Raw genomic sequence first — 19371 nt, forward strand, 5'->3', positions numbered from 1 at the left:
TAATATTAAGAAATGCTATAGATGGAAGGAATGTAGTGTGGAAACCAACCAAAAAACAATTAGACAACAAATTCAATCCCTTTTAGACAACTTCCTGGACAAAACGTTCTACTGTGATAGTGAAGGTGTAAACCTGGCAGTAGAAAACCTTAATAGTATATTTGACCTCTCAGCTTCCCTATCAAATCTAAAAATTTAAAACAGAAAGCTCAATGTAATTGAATAATCCATAGACTAACCACTTCTGGGAAAATTGGAAAACACTACACAAACAACAACATGAAGAACTATCTATCCAAAATTTTGATATATGGGTAAACCACTTCTCCAATCTTTTTGTCTCTATAACAAAGAACAAACAGCAAAAACATATACATGATCAAATACAAATCTTAGAATCAACTATTAAAGACTACCAGAACCCATTGGATTCTCCAATTACCTTGAATGAACTACAGGACAAAATAAAAATCCTCCAACCCAAGGCGTGTGTTGATGGTATCCTCAATGTAATGATAATATATACAGACAACAAATTCCAATTGGCTATACTAAAACTCTTTAACATCATCCTTAGCTCTGGCATCTTCCCCAATATTTGGAACCAAGGACTGATCACCCCAATCCACAAAAATGGAGACAAATTTGACCCCAATAACTACCGTGGGATATGCGTCAACAGCAACTTTGAGAAAATCCTCTGCATTATCATTAACAGCTGACTAGTACATTTCCTCAGTGAAAACAATGTACTGAGCAAATGTCAAATTGGATTTACCACATTATCGTACGACAGACCACGTATTCACCCTGCACACCCTAATTGACAAACAAACAAACAAACAAACCAAAACAAAGGCAAAGTCTTCTCATGCTTTGTTGACTTCAAAATAGCCTTCGACACAATTTTTGTCGTGAGGGTCTGCTATACAAATTGATGGAAAGTGGTGTTGGGGGAAAAACATACAACAACATCATAAAATCCGTGTGCGGTTAAAATAGGCAAAAAACACACATTTCTTCCCACAGGGCTGTGGGGTGAGACAGGGGTGCAGCTTAAGCCCCACTCTCTTCAACATAAAAATCACTTCTCCTTGGTTGTTGACAGAAGCACTAGAACAGTCTGCAACACCCGGCCTCACCCTACTAGAATTTGAAGTCAAATGTCTACCGTTTGCTGATGATCTGGTGCTTCTGTCAACAACCAAGGAGGGCCAACAGCAGCACCTAGATATTCTGCCAGACCTGGGCCCTGACAGTAATCTCAGTAAGTCCAAAATAATGGTCTTCCAAAAAAGGTCCAGTCGCCAGGACCACAAATTCCATCTTGACACCGTTGCCCCAGAGCACACAAAAAACTATACATACCTTGGCCTAAACATCAGCGCCACAGGTAACTTCCACAAATCTGTGAACGATCTGAGAGACAAGGCAAGAAGGGCATTCTATGTCATCAAAAGGAACATAAAGTTCAACATACCAATTAGGACCTGGCTAAAAATATTTGAATCGATTATAGAACCCATTGCCCTTTATGGTTGTGAGGTCTGGGGTCCGCTACCAACCAAGAATTCACAAAATGGGACAAACACCAAATTGAGACTCTGCATGGAGAATACGGCAAAAATATCCTCAGTGTACAACGTAAAACACCAAATAATGCATGCAGAGCAGAATTAGGTCGATACCCACTAATTATACAAATCCAGAAAAGAGACGTTCAATTCTACAACCACCTAAAAGGAAGCAATTCCCAAACCTTCCATAACAAAGCTGTCACCTACAGAGAGATGAATCTGGAGAAGAGTACCCTAAGCAAGCTGGTCCTGGGGCTCTGTTCACAAACACACCCCACAGAGCCCCAGGAAAGCAACACAATTAGGCCCAACCACATCATGAGAAATCAAAAAGATAATTGCTTGACACATTGGAAAGAATTCACAAAAAAACATAGCAAACTAGATTGCTATTTGGCCCTAAACAGAGAGTACACAGTGGCAAAATACCTGACCACTGACTGACCCAAACTTAAGGAAAGCTTTGACGATGTACAAACTCAGTTAGTATAGCATAGCCACCAAAGTAAGTTCATCTCTAGGAACGCGTCTCCTTCTTGAGCGGTATGGCGGCTGCGTGGTCCCATGGTGTTTATACTTGCGTACTATTGCTTGTACAGATGAACGTGGTACCTTCAGGCGTTTGGAAATTGCTCCCAATGATGAACCAGACTTCTGGAGGTCTACAATTTTTCTTCTGAGGTCTTGGCTGATTTCTTTTGATTTTCCCATGATGTCAAGCAAAGGCGCACTGAGTTTGAAGGTAGGCCTTGAAATTCATCCACAGGTACACCTCCAATTGACTCAAATGATGTCAATGAGCCTGTCAGAAGCTTCTAAAGCAATGACAATTTTCTGGAATTTTCCAAGATGTTTAAAGGCACAGTCAACTTAGTGTTTGTAAACTTCTGACCCACTGGAATTGTGATGCAGTGAATCATAAGTGAAATAATCTGTCTGTAAACAATTGTTGGAAAAATTACTTGTGTCATGCACAAAGTAGATGTCCTAACCGACTTGCCGAAACTATAATTTGTTAACAAGACATTTGTGGAGTGGTTGAAAACCAAATTTTAATGACTCCAACCTAAGTGTATATAAACTTTGACTTCAACTGTACATAATACGACATGTGTAATGTCTTTATTATTTTGGAACTTCTGTGAGTGTAATGTTTACTGTTCATTGTTATCGTTTATAACACTTTTATATATTATCTACTTCACATGCTTTGGCAATGTTAACATATATTTCCCATGTCAATATAGCCCCAGAGAGAGAAAGAGAGAGACACAGAGACACAGAGAGAGAGAGAGAGAGAGAGCGAGAGAGAGAGAGAGAGATGAAACTCTTCATTTGAACTGACATCTCTTTTCACCCAGACACTCAGGTCTCTGCTGACTCCAGAACAATAGATCAGGGGAGAGAGACTAATTCAACACTGATAATGTCACATCCTTATTTTTAGTTAATGTCAGCTCCTTATTTTAAGAAAATGTCAAAACCCTATTTTTAGCTCCTATATGAAGGCCCAGATTCATTAGATGTGACATTTAATAAAGTAAGAATCTGGTGTGTGTGTGTGTGTGTGTGTGTGTGTGCTGTGTCAGAGTGGATGTGTCTTATGTCCCTGTGATTCAGTAGCCCATTGCTTAGTGATGAAGCCAATCTGGTCCCACAGAGAAATGTTCAACTGTTCATATGGACACAGTCCAACAGAGACAGAGACCGAGAGAGAGAGAGAGTGTTGCATCCATGCAGACACAAGGTCTGTTCATATGGCCCCAGTCCAATAGAGAGGAAAGTATGCCACTTTAACAGTTACCACAGTGTGTGTTGTGTGTGTCTGTGTGTACCGTCTCATCCGCTAGTTTCTCAAGTTGCTGTATGTAGGGTGTAATGAGGGAGTGCAGGTTCCTCAGTATCTCCTCCACAGGCAGAGCAGACAGCAGGAAGCCCAAGGCCTGCATCAGCCACATACACTGACTGGTCTGAAGTGGGAGAGAGGAAGGGAGGAGAGGTAGAGTGAGGAAGAGAGAGGAGGAGGAGGAAGAGGGGAGAGAGGAAGAGGGAGGAAGAGAGAGAGGAAGAAGGAGGGAGAGAGAACATTATACATTTCCAGGCCTTTGAAAGATAATGTGACTCTTTGTGTAAGTGCTGTCTTGCTAGCTGCCATCCATCAGTCTTGTCACCAGCTCTAACCTTGCTCTTTGTTTTCATGACAGAATGGGCTGACTCATTCTATTGTCTGGTGTAAACTTCCTGTGCTATTCTATTTAATTTTATTTTATTGAATACGCTCATTGTTGCATGTAGTAAATGCGCAGATAATAAAGTTATTTGAATTTTGACACTGTCCCAGACTTTCATTATACATGTTTAGAGTGGGTCCAGTGAGTTGGCACATTGGGATTTTGGCTTGCATTATTTACAGACAGGACTAGAACTGACCTTGTGAATCTGCTTGATCAGCACCTCCTGTGAAGAAGAGAGGATAGCAGATGTATCAGTAGAATTATTTATATTGACGCAAATGTAATAAAACATGAAATGTGATATACAGCACACACACAAACCTGTGATACAGCCACTATATTTGTAGCGTAGGGCGGCAGGTCGAACTTGCATTCTCTGCAGATCTTCTTGAGTGTGGAGACAGAGGAGACAGAGAGGTCTGGGTTCCCCAAGGCCTGGAGTACTAGAGGTAAAACACTACTCAACATAACCGGGTGGTCTGCCAACCACTCTGCTAGAGCTCCTACAGGGAGGGAGGAACACAGTGGATGAAAGAATTTAAGACAGTAACACTACGCTACAGGAGACAAACAAAGGAGTCTGATGCTTTTGTTAGGGTTCGTTCCTTACGTCGTCCTTTGTCAATCATTGGTTCATTGTTGAAATTAGCATTATGACAATATCTTTAATTAAATCATTCAAAAACCTTTATTCATGCAATTGCAGACAGAAGTTGACAAACAAGAACATAGCACGCATGTTTCTGAGTAAGTTCTGCATGCAACAAAAGGTCTCCAAGTGGTTTTATTAAACCCCAAGTCGCGCCCTGGTGATGTCACTGCCTACATCATCATCCTCTACTCCTGGGACCAAAACCAGGCCTACAAAGCTGTATAAACAGGGCCTTTATTGTTAGCTAAACACTTAGCAGCAAATGTCCCCTTCCCCCAAAGTTGATTTATTGTGGAATGTTGACCTAGTCTTATCTCCTTCACTCCCCTGCAGAGTTCTGTCTTAGTCATACATTGATTGAGTGAATGAGAAAACAAATGTGGAACAATTCTAAAACCTTATAACCCATCCCCTTCTATTAATATAACATAAGCATAATCAATTATTCTAATACATCAAACATTTGTACAGCCCCAAATCATGACAGCTAGGTGAATCCTGACACTTTTCCTGTCCAATTTTTTGTTTCTCCTTGTGATTCCCTGGATGAACAAGACACAAAGAAATGACAGCTATGACCGTATCAATACCTATAGTGAACATAACGGTGTCGGCCAGTTGGATGTTGTTGATGCTAATTCTGGGGATGAGTCCAATCAGGCCTGGGATGACATCAGAGTAGTTGACATCTATTGTCTCCGCTATCGACTGGAACCCATATAACAACGCTTCTGTATGCTGGAAGAGACAAACGGCTTCAGACAGTGCGTGGGTGTTCAGTGTGTGTGTGTGTGTGTGTGTGTGTGTACACACTGTACCTGCCATGATGAGGGTTGTTCTGTGTTGGTCAGTATTCGTCCTAGTTTCTCATACAGGTTACTGAGCAGCTCAGCTCCTAGCATCTCATACACATACATCAGAGTGTCGGAGATATCCACCCTGGAACACACGTGTTACCAACAGAAGGCAAGGTTTTGTTATAGAGGTGGAACTATCAATACTATGGGGGAAAGTGGTGTGTTTACAAGGTTCCTTTTTTAGTCCACTGCTTTTTTCTATTGAGTTAACATGTACAAATCATGTGTTGCCAGGGATGCAAACTAGTGATACTTTTTTTGTTGTTGCATTGAAACATACAAAAGGTCCCTGCTCGGGGGAAATGCAGGCTTTAACTAATTAAACAAATGATATGACCTACATGATCAGTCTCTGTGTGTAAAATAAAACGTGGTTACTGTGAACCTAACACACAGCAAAAAAATGTAAAGAAAGCAATCCAATGTTATTTGTTGCCTAGACTTTACTGCAAATGACACTCAAGTCTTGAGAAAAAAAACAATACACTGATATTACAGTTAGCCATGACAGCCTTTATAATTGAATGCTTGTGACCACACATACATATTGCACTTGGGGGGAAAAAAACATCTTAAATTAGAAATAGAATGAAACAAACAAACAGGCATTCTATTTTTGCTCTATTATAGTGGCCACTATAGACATTTATCAAGTGCACAAGGCTACATGTGTGCAAAGATAACGTTCACTGAGTAAAACATGTAATAACCCCCCTCACTCACATGTGTTACTGTCAAGTTCAACACAACAAAACAATATCTTTGGGCTACACTGCACATTATTACATTGTCCACAGGCAGAAAGTGTACATCTGTTCTACAATATGCCAGCAAAAGCGAGAAAGAGGGAAAGTTTTTAGTGTTCCTTTCAACTCTATAATGGCATCCAGTTTAATAAGCCAGGCCCAGCTCCAGCTACACTGGATTCCTGAATCCACTTGTTTAACAACAAGCAACGCCTCGTTTTTACTTAATTCTTTCATTCTGAAAAATAACCACATACTGTAGAGGGAAAACATTAGTTAAAAAATAGCTGGTTAGTTCGTTAGCTAGTTAACCACATTAGCTAGCTAACGTTACTTTATGCGCTGCATTCTGCTGTTATGTAAACGATTGGCTGAGCCTTGGATACAGCAGCCAGTATTGCTCCAAACGCTAATCACTCGTTCGCTTACAGCCAGTAGTGATATTTTCTCATCGGATCACGTAGGTCACCTATTTTGGATTCAAAACAGCGAATTTTGCCAATATGTGACAATTTGCATTCCTGGTTTACACCTGAAATCAGCACACCAAGACAGTCGTGAAGAGGGCACGACAAAACCTATTCCTCAGGAGACTGAAAAGATTTGGCATGGGTCCTCAGATCCTCAAAAGGTTTTACAGCTGCACCATCGAGAGCATCCTGACGGTTTGCATCACTGCCTGGTATGGCAACTGCTCGGCCTCTGATCGCAAGGCACTACAGAGGGTAGTGCGTATGGCCCAGTACATCACCGGGGCAAAGCTTCCTGCCATCCAGGACCTCTATACCAGGCGGTGTCAGAGGAAGGCCCTAAAAAGTGTCAAAGACTCCAGCCACCCTAGTCATAGACTGTTCTCTCTGCTACCGCACGGCAAGCTGTACCAGAGCGACAAGTCTAGGACCAAGAGGCTTCTAAACAGCTTCTACACCCAAGCCATAAGACTCCTGGACAGCTAATCAAATGGCTACCCATATTATTTGCACCCCCCTTCTTCTACACTGCTGCTACTCTCTGTTATTATCTATGCATAGTAACTTTAATAACTCTGCCTACATGTACATATTACCTCAATTGCCACGACACCGGTGCCCCCGCACCGGTACCCCCTGTATATAGCCTCGCTATTGTTATTTTACTGCTGCTCTTTAATTATTTGTTTTTCTTATCTCTTACTTTTTTTGTAGGTATTTACTAAAAACTGCATTGTTAGTTAGGGCTTATAAGTAAGCATTTCACTGTAAGGTTTACACCTGTTGTATTCGGAGCATTTGAAATAGAAGGCACCATTTAACTCTGCAGGGACTAACAGCAGTGCTTGATTTCATACTGTGCTGTTAGTAATGTGCTTCTGAGCATCTGATGATCTGTTACTCAGACAAATGTTTTCATCCGTGCCCTCTCAGCTGCCACTTAACTTACAGGCTGGTACAATCACACATACTCACCTGCTGACCAATAGACCTGTCAGCAAATCCTCACACACACACACACACACACACGTACCTGTAGATCCTGAACTGTTCCTTCTCATCTGAGGACCATGATGCATACTCCTGGTCAGAGGGGAACTGGGCTTTATGCAGCAGAACATCCACCAGCTGGAAATACACTGGTCTATAAACCTGCAGATACACCGCCTGTCTCTCAGAGTCAAACGACATGATGTCGTCCTGGAAAGAGAGAAAGTGTGTGCTGTTAAGTGGTGGTATTCTGAACAGGGTAGTTGGGGTTAGGGTGTAACGTTAGTGACCTGGGTTAAAGTGTAGGGGACTGGGTTACAGTGCAGGGGTTAGGGTGTAACGTTAGTGTCCTGGGTTAAAGTGTAGGGGACTGGGCTACAGTGCAGGGGTTAGGGTGTAACGTTAGTGTCATGGGTTAAAGTGTAGGGGACTTGGTTACAGCGCAGGGGTTAGGGTGTAACGTTAGTGTCCTGGGTTAAAGTGTAGGGTGACTGGGTTACAGTGCAGGGGTTAGGGTGTAACATTAGTGTCCTGGGTTAAAGTGTAGGGGACTGGGTTACAGTGCAGGGGTTAGGGTGCATACCTGTAGTGTGTACCAGAAAGTGAGTGTGAGGGAGCTGGTCGTCTCGTTGACTGGATAGTGTCCTGGTATCCCAGTACAGAACATGATCATGTTGACCAAAGCCAGAAAACCCTGCCAGTGCTCTACCTGCTCCAAAAGAGCTCTGAGAGAGAGAGAGAGAGAAACCGGGAGCGAGAGAGTAAGTGAGAGAAACGGACAGAGCCAAGTAAACTAGGTCAGTAGTTAAGGAGAGTGAGGTGAGGTGGGACAGGCAGGGCTGGTTCTCTAGATAGAGTGAGGTGGGGTGGGACAGGCAGGGCTGGTTCTCTAGATAGAGTGAGGTGGGGTGGGACAGGCAGGGCTGGTTCTCTAGAGTGAGGTGAGGTGGGGTGGGGTGGGACAGGCAGGGCAGGTTCTCTAGATACAGTGCCTTGCGAAAGTATTCGGCCCCCTTGAGCTTTGCGACCTTTTGCCACATTTCAGGCTTCAAACATAAAGATATAAAACTGTATTTTTTTGTGAAGAATCAACAACAAGTGGGACACAATCATGAAGTGGAATGACATTTATTGGATATTTCAAACTTTTTTAACAAATCAAAAACTGAAAAATTGGGCGTGCAAAATTATTCAGCCCCCTTAAGTTAATACTTTGTAGCGCCACCTTTTGCTGCGATTACAGCTGTAAGTCGCTTGGGGTATGTCTCTATCAGTTTTGCACATCGAGAGACTGAAATGTTTTCCCATTCCTCCTTGCAAAACAGCTCGAGCTCAGTGAGGTTGGATGGAGAGCATTTGTGAACAGCAGTTTTCAGTTCTTTCCACAGATTCTCGAATTGGATTCAGGTCTGGACTTTGACTTGGCCATTCTAACACCTGGATATGTTTATTTTTGAACCATTCCATTGTAGATTTTGCTTTATGTTTTGGATCATTGTCTTGTTGGAAGACAAATCTCCGTCCCAGTCTCAGGTCTTTTGCAGACTCCATCAGGTTTTCTTCCAGAATGGTCCTGTATTTGGCTCCATCCATCTTCCCATCAATTTTAACCATCTTCCCTGTCCCTGCTGAAGAAAAGCAGGCCCAAACCATGCTGCTGCCACCACCATGTTTGACAGTGGGGATGGTGTGTTCAGGGTGATGAGCTGTGTTGCTTTTACGCCAAACATAACGTTTTGCATTGTTGCCAAAAAGTTCCATTTTGGTTTCATCTGACCAGAGCACCTTCTTCCACGTTTGGTGTGTCTCCCAGGTGGCTTGTGGCAAACTTTAAACGACACTTTTTATGGATATCTTTAAGAAATGGCTTTCTTCTTGCCACTCTTCCATAAAGGCCAGATTTGTGCAATATACGACTGATTGTTGTCCTATGGACAGAGTCTCCCACCTCAGCTGTAGATCTCTGCAGTTCATCCAGAGTGATCATGGGCCTCTTGGCTGCATCTCTGATCAGTCTTCTCCTTGTATGAGCTGAAAGTTTAGAGGGACGGCCAGGTCTTGATAGATTTGCAGTGGTCTGATACTCCTTCCATTTCAATATTATCGCTTGCACAGTGCTCCTTGGGATGTTTAAAGCTTGGGAAATCTTTTTGTATCCAAATCCGGCTTTAAAACTTCTTCACAACAGTATCTCGGACCTGCCTGGTGTGTTCCTTGTTCTTCATGATGCTCTCTGCGCTTTTAACGGACCTCTGAGACTATCACAGTGAAGGTGCATTTATACGGAGACTTGATTACACACAGGTGGATTGTATTTATCATCATTAGTCATTTAGGTCAACATTGGATCATTCAGAGATCCTCACTGAACTTCTGGAGAGAGTTTGCTGCACTGAAAGTAAAGGGGCTGAATAATTTTTCAGTTTTTGATTTGTTAAAAAAGTTTGAAATATCCAATAAATGTCGTTCCACTTCATGATTGTGTCCCACTTGTTGTTGATTCTTCACAAAAAAATACAGTTTTATATCTTTATGTTTGAAGCCTGAAATGTGGCAAAAGGTCGCAAAGTTCAAGGGGGCCGAATACTTTCGCAAGGCACTGTAGAGTGAGGTGAGGTGGGGTGGGACAGGCAGGGCTGGGCTGGTTCTCTAGATAGAGTGAGGTGGGGTGGGACAGGCAGGGCTGGTTCTCTAGATAGAGTGAGGTGAGGTGGGGTGGGGTGGGACAGGCAGGGCTGGTTCTCTAGATAGAGTGAGATGGGGTGGGACAGGCAGGGCTGGTTGTTTAGATAGAGTGAGGTGAGGTGGGACAGGCAGGGCTGGTTCTCTAGATAGAGTGAGGTGGGGTGGGGTGGGACAGGCAGCGCTGGGCTGGTTCTCTAGATAGAGTGAGGTGAGGTGGGACAGGCAGGGCTGGTTCTCTAGATAGAGTGAGGTGAGGTGGGGTGGGACAGGCAGGGCTGGGCTGGTTCTCTAGATAGAGTGAGGTGGGGTGGGACAGGCAGGGCTGGTTCTCTAGATAGAGTGAGATGGGGTGGGACAGGCAGGGCTGGTTCTCTAGATAGAGTGAGGTGAGGTGGGGTGGGACAGGCAGGGCTGGTTCTCTAGATAGAGTGAGGTGAGGTGGGGTGGGACAGGCAGGGCTGGGCTGGTTCTCTAGATAGAGTGAGGTGAGGTGGGACAGGCAGGGCTGGTTCTCTAGATAGAGTGAGGTGAGGTGGGGTGGGGTGGGACAGGCAGGGCTGGTTGTTTAGATAGAGTGAGGTGAGGTGGGGTGGGGTGAGACAGGCAGGGCTGGTTGTTTAGATAGAGTGAGGTGAGGTGGGGTGGGGTGGGACAGGCAGGGCTGGTTGTTTAGATAGAGTGAGGTGAGGTGGGGTGGGGTGAGACAGGCAGGGCTGGTTGTTTAGATAGAGTGAGGTGAGGTGAGGTGGGGTGGGACAGGCAGCGCTGGGCTGGTTCTCTAGATAGAGTGAGGTGAGTTGGGGTGGGACAGGCAGGGCTGGTTCTCTAGATAGAGTGAGGTGAGGTGGGGTGGGTCAGGCAGGGCTGGTTCTCTAGATAGAGTGAGGTGAGGTGGGGTGGGACAGGCAGGGCTGGTTCTCTAGATAGAGTGAGGTGAGGTGGGGTGGGGTGGGACAGGCAGGGCTGGTTCTCTAGATAGAGTGAGGTGAGGTGGGGTGGGACAGGCAGGGCTGGTTCTCTAGATAGAGTGAGGTGAGGTGGGGTGGGACAGGCAGGGCTGGTTCTCTAGATAGAGTGAGGTGAGGTGGGGTGGGGTGGGGTGGGACAGGCAGCGATGGTTCTCTAGATAGAGTGAGGTGAGGTGGGGTGGGACAGGCAGGGCTGGTTCTCTAGATAAAGTGAGGTGAGGTGGGGTGGGACAGGCAGGGCTGGTTCTCTAGATAGAGTGAGGTGAGGTGGGGTGGGACAGGCAGGGCTGGTTCTCTAGATAGAGTGAGGTGAGGTGGGGTGGGACAGGCAGGGCTGGTTCTCTAGATAGAGTGAGGTGAGGTGGGGTGGGACAGGCAGGGCTGGTTCTCTAGATAGAGTGACAGGTGAAAGGTTCAGACTGGAGATATTGACATACACAGCGAGACATGAGGCCTTGGGAGACCCTGCAGAACAACACAATAACAAACCAACAGCTTGTTTACCTGAGTTGGCCTGCACTTGGAGCTGAACACGTCATCTTATCTGATTATTTCTTGATTGGTTTGTGATAATTAATCAATTATGTCACCAAGGAGTGTGAGGAGGGGAAGTGAAAGGAATGATTGGTTGATGATTTAGAGGGGATAGCGCATACACAATTGTGTTTAGTGTACTCGTGAGGGCCTTTTGGGGACCAACAAACACACACACCTGGAGTGGTTCTCGCCCAGTGCGACAGCAATGCGACAGATTCCGTGTGATGTCTCCATGTCTCCGTTCTGGATGGCCTCTCTCAGCTGCTCCTGCAGGGACAAGACCTGGGGAACCAGCTTCAGCAGGGTGTTCACATACCTACAGAGAGAGACAGAAAGATATGCAGAGAGAGGAGGAGAAAGAGATAGAGAGAGACGCACACGAGAGTTAGTTCACATACTGTACTATTGGAAAAACTGGAGGCGTATAGCTGTCTTGTTTACTTCAAACTAAATCTTTTCCCAAGCCATTCTTTCTCTGATCCTGTGAAGACACATCCCCCCTCTTCCCCTCCACCCCATCCCAGCCACACAAACACATCAATCTTTACTTTTCACCAGCTACATCTCTCTGTTGCTTTGTTTCATTTCTCTAGGCTTCAATTACTCTGGTCTGTTCTTTCTGCTGTCTCAGCCCTTTCTAATGCATCTATTGTCTATCTGGATGCACACACACACACACCACATACACTCTCCCTCGCTCAGACACACACATACAGTTGAAGTCGGAAGTTTATATTCACCTTAACCAAATACATTTAAACTCAGTTTTTCACAATTCCTGACATTTAATCCCAGTAAAAATTAATTGTCTTTGGTCAGTTAGGATCACCACTTTATTTTAAGAATGTGAAATGTCAGAATAATAGTAGAGAATTATTTTTTCAGCTTTTATTTCTTTCATCACATTCCCAGTGGGTCAGAGGTTTACATACACTTAATTAGTATTTGGTAGCACTGCCTTTAAATTGTTTAACTTGGGTCAAATGTTTTGTGTAGCCTTCCACAAGCTACCCACAAAAAGTTGGGTCAATGTTGGCCCATTCCTCCTGACAGAGCTGGTGTAACTGAGTCAGGTTTGTTGGCCTCCTTGCTCACACAAGCTTTTCCAGTTCTCTCCACAAATGTTCTATAGGTTTGAGGTCAGGGCTTTGTGATGGCCACTCCAATACATTGACTTTGTTGTCCTTAAGCCACTTTGCTACAGCTTTGGAAGCATGCTTAGACATTTCTCCAAAAAGTACGATCTTTGTCCCCATGTGCAGTTGCAAACCGTAGTCTTGCTATTTTATGGCGGATTTGGAACAGTGGCTTCTTCCTTGCTGAGTGGCCTTTTAGGTCATGTCGATATAGGACTTGTTTTACTGTAGATATAGACACTTTTGTACCTGTTTCTTCCAGAATCTTCACAAGGTCCTTTGCTGTTGTTCTGGGATTGATTTACACTTTTCGCACCAAAGTAAGTTCATCTCAAGGAGACAGAACGGGTATCCTTCCTGAGCGGTATGACGGCTGCGTGGTCCCATGATGTTTATACTTGCATACTATTGTTTGTACAGATGAACGTGGTACCTTCAGGCATTTGGAAATTGCTCCCAAGGATGAATCAGACTTGTGGAAGTCTACAATTTTTCTTCTGAGGTCTTGGCTGATTTCTTTTGATTTTCCCATGATGTCAAGCAAAGGTAGGCCTTGAAAAAGGTATGAAGGTAGGCCTTGAAATACATCCACAGGTACACCTCCAATTGACTCAAGCTTCTAAAGCCATGACCATCATTTTCTGGAATTTTCCAAGCTGTTTAAAGGCACAGTCAATTTAGTGCATGTAAACTTCTGGCCCACTGGAATTGTGATACAGTGAATTATAAGTGAAATAATCTGTCTGTAAACAATTGTTGGGAAAATGACTTGTGTCATTCACAAAGTAGATAGATGTCCTAACCGACTTTCCAAAACTATAGTTTGTTAACAAGACATTTGTGGAGTGGTTGACTCCAACCTAAGAGTATGTAAACTTCTGACTTCAACTGTACACTCTCCCTCGCTCAGACACACACCCACGACATATACTCTCCCTCGCTCAGACACACACCCACCACATACACACACCCACCACATACACTCTCCCTCGCTCAGACACACAACCAACACATACACTCTCCCTCGCTCAGACACACACATCTATTTAATTCTCCCACATCTATACGTCTGTTCCCCTGCTGTCTGCATTGGGCATGCTCACACACACAACCACACTTGCTCTGGGTAATATCACTCTTCCCCCCCCCAACCTTGCAGTGTCATTGGTAATGACTACTGAATATTCATGTGTACCCTTATTGACATTATCATGAAGGCTGCTGTACCACGTGCATGACAACAAGCCACACACACAGTATTAATCTACCATAAAGCACCTATTCCAAACCTCCTCTTTCCCCCGACCTTCAAAATACACTCTCTCTACTTCTGTCTCACACACTCAAGCTTTCACAAAGGAACCCTTTCCCCCAGCTAAGAGTACACGACCTGCATCTCCAAGTCAACCCATTAAAAATGAATGATGACTAAATCTCCCAGGGTGGGCTGTTATTTAATGCATTAGTGTGTGTTTCTGTATATTTATGTGTTATTCAGAGGGCATTGGGGAATGAGTATGTGCGTCTCTCTATTGTATGAAACCTGACATCCTATAGATTCCACTGAGACAGACTGTCTACCGCAGACACACAGACCTCCGCTTCCTGCTCTCTCTCTCGCTTTTCTTTCTCCTCCCCTTAAAACTCAAATGAATTTGAAAGACTCCTCTCTCTCTTTTCACCTCCATCTTTCTCCTTTCTCCCTCCCGTTCTCCTTCTCTCTGTTTAACCATATTACAGTCAAGTCATTTGGGAGAATGCTATTGGTCCAACTGCATCCTGTTGCCAGGCAACTAATTTCCCCATCTCAGAGCGTCACTGTAATTAAAAAGGAGGAGAGAGGTGGAGGAGGAGACATAGGCAGAGTAGAGAAAAAGGCAGAGAGAGAGAAAGGGAGGAAAATGGGGGAAAGAGAGAGCCTGGGAGAGAGATAAAATCTTTCTAAGTGAAGGAAAGGGAAGGAGGAAGGATTGAGCTAATTGACTGGGGATAGATAGTGATAATCCTTCTGCTCTGACTCTAGTGTGGCCAAACACATACACAGGCACATGCAAACACATATACAAACTGTTAGTCCTTTTCAAATCTAATTGAGTGTTTTCGGGCTGGGCGATATGGCCTAAAAATCATCTCGATTTTTTCAAACATTCAAAATATATATCTAATTTAAAAACAAATGTTCTCTCGAAATAAGCATTGGTGCACAATTAAAAGATAAATCCAATATAATTGATAATTTTAATAAGCACTTTTCTACGGCTGGCCATGCTTTCCACCTGAGTACCCCTACCCCGGTCAACAGCCCTGCACCCCCCACAGCAACTCGCCCAAGCCTCCCCCATTTCTTCACCCAAATCCAGATAGCTGATGTTCTGAAAGAACTACAAAATCTGGACCCCTACAAATCAGCTGGGCTAGACAATCTGGACCCTCTCAAAAATGATCTGCCGAAATTGTTGCAACCCCTATTACTAGCCTGTTCATATCGTCTGAGATTCCCAAAGATTGGAAAGCAGCCACCGTCATCCCCTCTTCAAAGGGGGAGACACTCTAGACCCAAACTGCTACAGACCTATATCTGTCCTACCCTGCCTTTCTAAGGTCTTCGAAAGCCAAGTTAACAAACAGATCACCGACCATTTCAAATCCCACCGTACCTTCTCCGCTATGCAATCTGGTTTCAGAGCTGGTCGTGGGTTTACCTCAGCCACGCTCAAGGTCTAAACGATATCATAACCGCCATCGATAAGAAACAATACTGTGCAGTCGTATTCATCGACCTGGCCAAGGCTTTCGACTCTGTCAACCACCACATTCTTATTGGCAGACTCAACAGCCTTGGTTTCTCAAATGACTGCCTCGCCTGGTTCACCAACTACTTCTCAGATAGAGTTCAGTGTGTCAAATCGGAGGGCTTGTTGTCCGGACCTCTGGCAGTCTCTATGGGGGTGCCACAGGGTTCAATTCTCAGGCCGACTCTCTTCTCTGTATACATCAATGATGTCGCTCTTGCTGCTGGTGAGTCTCTGATCCACCTCTACGCAGACGACACCATTCTGTATACTTCTGGCCCTTCTTTGGACACTGTGTTAACTAACCTCGAGCTTCAATGCCATACAACTCTCGCTCCATGGCCTCCAACTGCTCTTAAATGCAAGTAAAACTAAATGCATGCTCTTCAACCAATCGCTGCCCGCACCCACCTGTTCTGACTTAGAACATGTGGACAACTACAAATACCTAGGTGTCTGGTTAGACTGTAAACTCTCCTTCCAGACTCACATTAAACATCTCCAATTCCTATCTGCCAAACATACCCTCGTAACACTGACCATCCTACCGATCCTTAACTTTGGCTTTGTCATTTACAAAAAAGCCTCCAACACTCTACTCAACAAACTGGATGCAGTCTATCACAGTGCCATCCGTTTTGTCACCACAGCCCCATATACGACCCACCACTGCGACCTGTACGCTCTCGTTGGCTGGCCCTCGCTTCATACTCGTCGCCAAACCCACTGGCTCCAGGTCATCTACAAGTCTTTGCTAGGTAAAGCCCCGCCTTATCTCAGCTCACTGGTCACCATTGCAGCACGCGCTCTAGCAGGTATATCTCACTGGTCACCCCCAAAGCCAATTCCTACTTTGGCTGCCTTTCCTTCCAGTTCTCTGCTTCCAATGACTGGAACGAACTGCAAAAAACACTGAAGCTGTAGACACATATCTCCCTCACTAGCTTTAAGCACCAGCTGTCAGAGCAGCTCACATATCACTGCACCTGTACATAGCCCATCTGTGAACAGCCCCTCCAACTACTTCTTCCCCATACTGTATTTATTTATCTTGCTGCTTTGGACCCCAGTATCTCTACTTGCACATCTACCATTCCAGTGTTTAATTGCTATATTGTAATTACTTCGCCACCATGGCCTATTTATTGCCTTTTTGCCTTTTTTTCTACTGTATTATTATTGACTGTATGTTTTGTTTATTCCATGTGTAACTCTGTGTTGTTGTATGTGTCGAACTGCTTTGCTTTATCTTGGCCAGGTCGCAGTTGTAAATGAGAACTTGTTCTCAACTAGCCTACCTGGTTAAATAAAGGTGAAATAAATAAATCAATCAATAAAAAAGGTAAAATATAAAGCATTTCAATCAGTCAACAATAATCTAATAAATTCAGGGCTCGTGAAATTATACCTAGGCTACATAAGCATTTTTTTTGTTGCAATAATCACTGATCTGGCTTTCAAGTCTCATACCTCATTGCAAGCTAACCGTTTTTGTTATGAACACACCCTTCTGTTCGTCCCCAACTGTTTAAACAGCAGCTAAACTATCCACATTGTTAAGATGTTGAAATCAAGTGGCCTACCGTACTTGTCAGAATGGAGCGAAGGAGACGAGACCAAAAAGATAATGAGAACAAACGCTCATAAAAACAAAAAATATATTTAGAAAAACGTGTTTCTTGCAATACTAACATTGGAATTAATCAAATTAATTTGATATATCGCCCAGCACTAATATGAGGGCCATATTCATGCCTTCACCAGTAAATTGGCCTTATTTTAGAACAATAAAAACACATGTTGAGGAGACCAGCTATTAGGTTGACTAGAGCAGTACTTTGTGTTTGTGTTTGTGTTTGTGTGTGTGTGTGTGTGTGTGTGTGTGTGTGTCTGTGAGAACTGCCCATAGGTGGATTTTGCACCTTTTCCTACCTCACTCATCTTTCTCTCCCTTCCTCTTTCCATCCCTACCTCACTCATCTTTCTCTCCCTTCCTCTTTCCATCCCTACCTCACCCTCTTTCTCTTGGGGAGGGGCTACTGGGTGCCTACCATTGGAGCTCAATGACGTCACTCCCCATCTCTGTAACCATGGTAATGCCAGCCAACCGAGAAATGCCTCCCCCCCTTCTTCCCTCCCTCCTCCCCTCCTGGCTGTTAGCTCTCCCTGTATTCCCTCCATCTCCCTCAACTTTCCTCCATTTTTAATTCTGTCAACTCTCCGTTGCCTGTATTTTTCTCTCCATCCCTATTTCCCCTCTACAGTATCTCTTTCTCTCATATACCCTTCCCATGCCCACACTGTGCTCTTGGCTGCCATCTCCCCCTTCCCATCTCGCTCTCCCTCTGATGCTCTTCCTATCCCTGCTCTGTCTCGGTCTTCCATATCTGAATCTGTTGTTCTCTTGGTTCTCTTTAAACAATACTCTCCACCTCCTCCATAATGCAGACACTGGCTGCGTGTCACCTTGTGTGTTTGTCTGAAGTCATTGGGTTGGCACACACTCGCACCCTCCCCTGGCCATCTACACACCTCTGGGAGTCGGGTTGTGATATGGCGTTGACAATAGCCTCCACGGCGGTATCAAACAGCTCAGGGTCTGGTAGAGCAGTGAAACAGTCCTCCACCAGTCCTTCACTCTCACTGAGAGGGACGTCCAGCAGCACCCAGGAGGACAGACAGCGCAGGACACGAGCCTTCACTGCCCCGGGACTGTCCCCTCGACGCAGCAGCTGCTGGAGGAGTGGACACACTGACCCCCATTCACGGCCCAACGCACCTCGCACCTACAGACAGAGGGTGGTGAGTAGTAGATGGATGTGTGTCTGTCTTTGTGTCTGTCTGTCGTGCCCTATGGTACCCCTCAGTCTCTCGCGTCCCTCACCTGTCCCTTGCGGTACTGTGGCAGGCGGCTGGTCTGGAACTCTTCAGGCAGGACGGTCAGTAGCTCCAGCAGGGCCAGACACCTTGCCCGGCCGTCCACCCCCCCTCCCTCCTCCTGGAACACACGTACCATCTCTGGCACGGCGCCTGGCCACGCCTCTGGCATGGTGTTCAAGGCCAGGGAGGCCAGCGCCACACATAGACGCGTCAGCACCTTGGAAACAGGATCACAACGACGTACTGTAATCTATGACTTCGTTTTATTTACTATACTTGATGGTTTTTAAGGCATTTAGCTCCAGTTGTATGTATTTTCAATGATGATCTAATACAGGGATGGGCAACTGGTGGCCCGTGAACCAATTTTTAAAAATGTGTTTTTTTGGGGTGGGGGGACTCTGTCAGGGTCTCAAATTACTGTTGAGAGTTAGAATAATAGAGTACAAGGTCCAATTTCGAAATTTGGTTGTGCATCAGCAGTCACTCAATTAGCCCATGTCAGCAAAAACATTTTAAATTAGTAAGTTAGCTGGTCGCTAGACTATCTAAACTTGTAGTAAGCATGGTCAAATTACAGACCGGGGTGGGGCCCACTGATCATCAGTTATCATATTAAAAACTGCAAACATTTGCCTCCACTATACGGCAAAATGTGTAGAATTGTAGGAAATTAGCTGTAAAAGTGCTATTTTTAAACAGATTTTCTTTCCCTTCACTGGAACGAGGGGGGCCGCTAAAATGATTTGCTCGCAAGGTGTGGGGGGGTATGAATGTGGGTACGCAGACCCACGAGCCACTGTGGCCCCTCATGATGAGTTGTGTTTTTTGTGGCCCTCACACACAT

General features: G+C 44.7%; 1 protein-coding gene across 2 annotated transcripts in view; it reads right to left on the reverse strand.

Annotated features, from left to right (window-relative positions):
* The window catches only part of LOC110524486 (importin-13), a 53942-nt gene that overhangs the window by 14895 nt on the left and 19676 nt on the right, over window positions 1-19371 (reverse strand). For both annotated transcript variants that reach the window (XM_036978289.2, XM_090235822.1), the window contains 10 exons: window positions 18529-18741; window positions 18177-18430; window positions 11892-12032; window positions 8110-8251; window positions 7570-7736; window positions 5282-5402; window positions 5054-5201; window positions 4133-4314; window positions 4008-4034; window positions 3413-3547 (listed from right to left, as the gene is read on the reverse strand). In XM_036978289.2, coding sequence (XP_036834184.1) covers window positions 3413-3547; window positions 4008-4034; window positions 4133-4314; window positions 5054-5201; window positions 5282-5402; window positions 7570-7736; window positions 8110-8251; window positions 11892-12032; window positions 18177-18430; window positions 18529-18741 — 1530 coding nt within the window. The remainder of the gene's footprint in view (window positions 1-3412; window positions 3548-4007; window positions 4035-4132; window positions 4315-5053; window positions 5202-5281; window positions 5403-7569; window positions 7737-8109; window positions 8252-11891; window positions 12033-18176; window positions 18431-18528; window positions 18742-19371) is intronic.

The sequence above is a fragment of the Oncorhynchus mykiss genome, chromosome 5 (assembly GCF_057628025.1).
Source record: "Oncorhynchus mykiss isolate SJ-2025 chromosome 5, ASM5762802v1, whole genome shotgun sequence".
NCBI classification, from domain to species: Eukaryota; Metazoa; Chordata; class Actinopteri; order Salmoniformes; family Salmonidae; genus Oncorhynchus; species Oncorhynchus mykiss.